Here is a 3528-nt window from a genome sequence, read left to right on the forward strand (position 1 = left end):
CTGGGATCTTAAAAGCTTGCAAGCTGTCATCTAGACGCAACAATATGTGTCTCTCCTCATCCAGAGCAAAGAAGAATGAAGAAAACCAAAGATTCGTGGAAAGAATTAGTCCTAGTGACTGGTACACCATGTGATCTGCAGCCTATATGACTATGAGACCAGAAGAACTAGATGGTGCCTGGCTGCCACTGTCAACCACTTGGAGGGGGATCTATGCAGGAGATCCTTGATACAGTGGGAGAACAATGTGGAACAAAACTCAAAATCATTTGGAAAAAAAAGGGGGGACCAGTTTTGCTGGTCTGATAGAGCCTGGTAGAACCATTGACTATGCCCCCCTAGCTGCCCTTCAGGTCAGGAATTGAACCCACACCTGTGGCTTCCAGCCAAACAAAAGGCAGGCATATGAGTTGAACATTTACCTGAGGTAGGTACACTCGTTAGAACAATCCTGGGAGAAAGAAGGTCTGTTTATGCACAGGGAGACAGCTCAGGGCTTAGGAGTGCATGGAGTGATGGACACAGGGAAGAGGTAACTATCGGGAGGAAGTGGGAGGGGAGCTGTTGCATTGTGGTAAATCGTAGTCAATGTTATGAGATAAAGTGTATGTGAACTGCTGTATGTAAAGTGAATTTGCTCTGAAAATTTTCACACAAATCACAATAAAAAATAAAAATATAAAACTTTGATAGAAGCAACCATTTCTGACCTGTTTTTACTAAAGTATTTCTCAAATAGCTATTCAAATGCAGTATCTGCTAATTTTGGAAGTATCACTCTGCCAGTTTTTTCCCGTAAGGATGTCTTAATTTGGAACGCACACTCTCTATCTTTTAACTATAGAGCATTTCCTAGAAGGTTAAATAGATGATTTACCTCAAAATGCTCTGAATCGCCTGGAAGTTTTCCAAAAAACGACAAAGAAATATGACCACTCAGTAGCACTTGTATTAAAAAAAAATTGTCTTTTTTTTTTTTTTTTTTGGTGTGACTGAAAATGTAATCATGGTTGAAACCAAAACAAAGCCTTTCTAGGTCAGAATGCTTGGTCAACAAGCCCATGGTGTTCCCTGGTTAGTGGGATGGCCTTAGAGGGATCAATCAGCCACCTAGTGCCTCCTTCTCTTCAAGTGTATAAAGGGCATCATCATGTTTGACTTTCCAAGTCTTTAGAGCAGAGTTAATCAGCGCATCCTCAAAGCTCCCTCACCATTTTCCCAGAACGTATCCTTTGCCTGCTGGACATACCCTGGCTCTCCACTTGGTTAGGAGCTTTTCAGGCCAAGGCCACATCCTGTCCGCTTTCTACTCTTACTACAATGCCTCACATGTAACAGGAATGAAGGATAAAGGGCTCTCTGGGTGTTAGGGGAATGGCATGGCCCACACTGTAGAACTATGGGTGCTTTCATGGAGCTGTGAAGTGTAGTTGTTCCATAATGCAAATATTCAGAATCACCCTCGGAAACTCCAAGAATGGCTCACAAAGTACAATAAGTACGCTCTGTGTGTTCAAGCCAGCACAGTAATCTTTATGTACAATCAATTTTGAGAACTACACTTCAGACTAAGGAAGGAACAAAGGGCATGACCAAGGATGTGGGCATTCAACCTACTCTGTCCTTGTAAGATCCATCCGATCCCTGAAGTGAATGGGAACAGGCAGATCACAGCCAAGGAAACACGATGGAAGGTGGATCTACTCTGAAACACAGGGGGCTGCCATTATGGAATCGACTCGATAGCAATGGATTTGTTCTTTTATTTTTTTCCACTTACAACTGAGGAAGACCTGCTCACCTGTGAGGTGTCTCATTCTGCTTTTACTACAATGCCTGTGTGATGCTAACTCCTGAGTTAGAGACTTTTATTGTGAAGAAAATGAAGTGGTGCAGGGGTTGGGTTCTCAAGTCAATGACTAACCTGGTTCCCTGGTATTCCCTCTTTTGGAGAGTTGCAATACACATTAGGTTGGAAGAGGCTTTGAGAAAGTCCTGTGGTGTATATTACCTGTCAGTAACCTAAGGAACTAGCATTTGATGTGACATGCTAGGGAATACAGTCTTGGACCATTACTCAAAGCTTTTCTGACTAATTTCATCAACAATCCTCAACACAAATAGTTATTTAGTTTCAATGCAGAGCAGTTAAGAACAAAGGGGTAAGGAAGGATGTCAGATAAAAAGAAAGCACACAGCTAGCATCCTGGCAGGAATGAAAAATGACAAAGTATCCATGGAGTTATCTTTAGACAGTCAACAAATTTCACTGCATGGTACAATCACGGAGGTTCAAAGGAGTAGCAAGTGAGTCCGTAAGAAAAGGTGACATCCATGGCACCTTAAGATGGCAGGAATATACTTATGATAGTTCACCAAGATTAAAATGACAAAGTTAGGGTGTGTAAGGGTAAGAGTCCACTGTTGGGAAAACTTCCGCCTTCACAGTACAAGACGACAAAACCATCACTTCATCAGCTGAAACCATGGCCTCATGCGGGCCTCCTTCCTCCACACCCCGCTCAGACAGAGGCCGCGCTCACCACTTCCACACCGTCAGCTTTCCTAAGAATCTTCACTTGTGACAGCCAGATGGTTATCATGGAGAGCTTAATCCCAAATATTCTTCTAAGAAAATTTCATGATATCTAAACGTAATAAAAGTTTATCTTTTAGGTCATTGCCAGTGTGAATCAAACACAGTATAAGAATGAGCTGACTGCATTAGCGTCCACGTTGTTGGCTTCTGTCTCGTGGCCCGAGGCTTGTTGATCACATGTTTCAGTCAGTTTTCTGTGACAATCCTTCTTCATCAGATTTTTTTTCAGTGAGGGAACACTCAAAAGGATTATTCACCAGAGTAGAAGCAGTCCTCAATCCCTCTGCTTTCCTCTGAACTGGACATAAGCATTGTCTCCTTTAAATAACCATCTTTTCCACCATTATTCATTGTACTTGGACAGTTTTAATCTGGGGATAATGTTCATAGACTGCAGTTCCTGGAAGAGCAGCTTGCAGGCATAGGGAATGCGGAGGGAGGACACGTGGCATGATGATTTGCAGTAATGGCACCTGAAACCCAAGTCGGAACATGTTAGAGAGACAGCAACTCAGAATGGAAGGCTGGCACCTAGAAAGGGAGAACGTCCTCAACAGGATCCACCACCCCCCACCAATCAGTTACATTCCATTCCTAGGTGTTCAGTCACATGATCATGTATGTACAAAACAAACAGTCCCCCACCCAGCTTCACCACCACACTTCCAGACCCTTCTCCTTAAAATGCAATATGTCTGCCTAGATATTTTTGAGAGAGTCCCTGAAGTCTGAACCATCTGAAATGTACTCATTCAGGTTTTCTCATTGTTGAAAGTAGTTCCAACTGGTTCAATCAATTTCTGTGTATCTGCCAGACATCTACCTCACAAGGACAGGTGAAGAAAGTGAAGTTGTCAAGGATTTCATTCTACTTTTAGCAACAATCAATGCCTATGGAAGCAGCAGTCAAGAAATTAAATGATGTACTG

At 42.6% G+C, this 3528-nt stretch overlaps 1 protein-coding gene across 1 annotated transcript in view; it reads right to left on the reverse strand.

Moving 5' to 3' along the window:
* Positions 1-2942: 2942 nt before the first annotated feature.
* POLR3B (RNA polymerase III subunit B) overlaps positions 2943-3528 on the reverse strand; it is a 184868-nt gene continuing 184282 nt past the window's right edge. Inside the window, exon 27 of the mRNA XM_042781974.1 lies at positions 2943-3072. Coding sequence (XP_042637908.1) covers positions 2943-3072 — 130 coding nt within the window. The remainder of the gene's footprint in view (positions 3073-3528) is intronic.

The sequence above is a fragment of the Orycteropus afer genome, unplaced genomic scaffold (assembly GCF_000298275.1).
Source record: "Orycteropus afer afer isolate SDZICR_OR568_19922 unplaced genomic scaffold, OryAfe1.0 scaffold00209, whole genome shotgun sequence".
NCBI classification, from domain to species: domain Eukaryota; kingdom Metazoa; phylum Chordata; class Mammalia; order Tubulidentata; family Orycteropodidae; genus Orycteropus; species Orycteropus afer.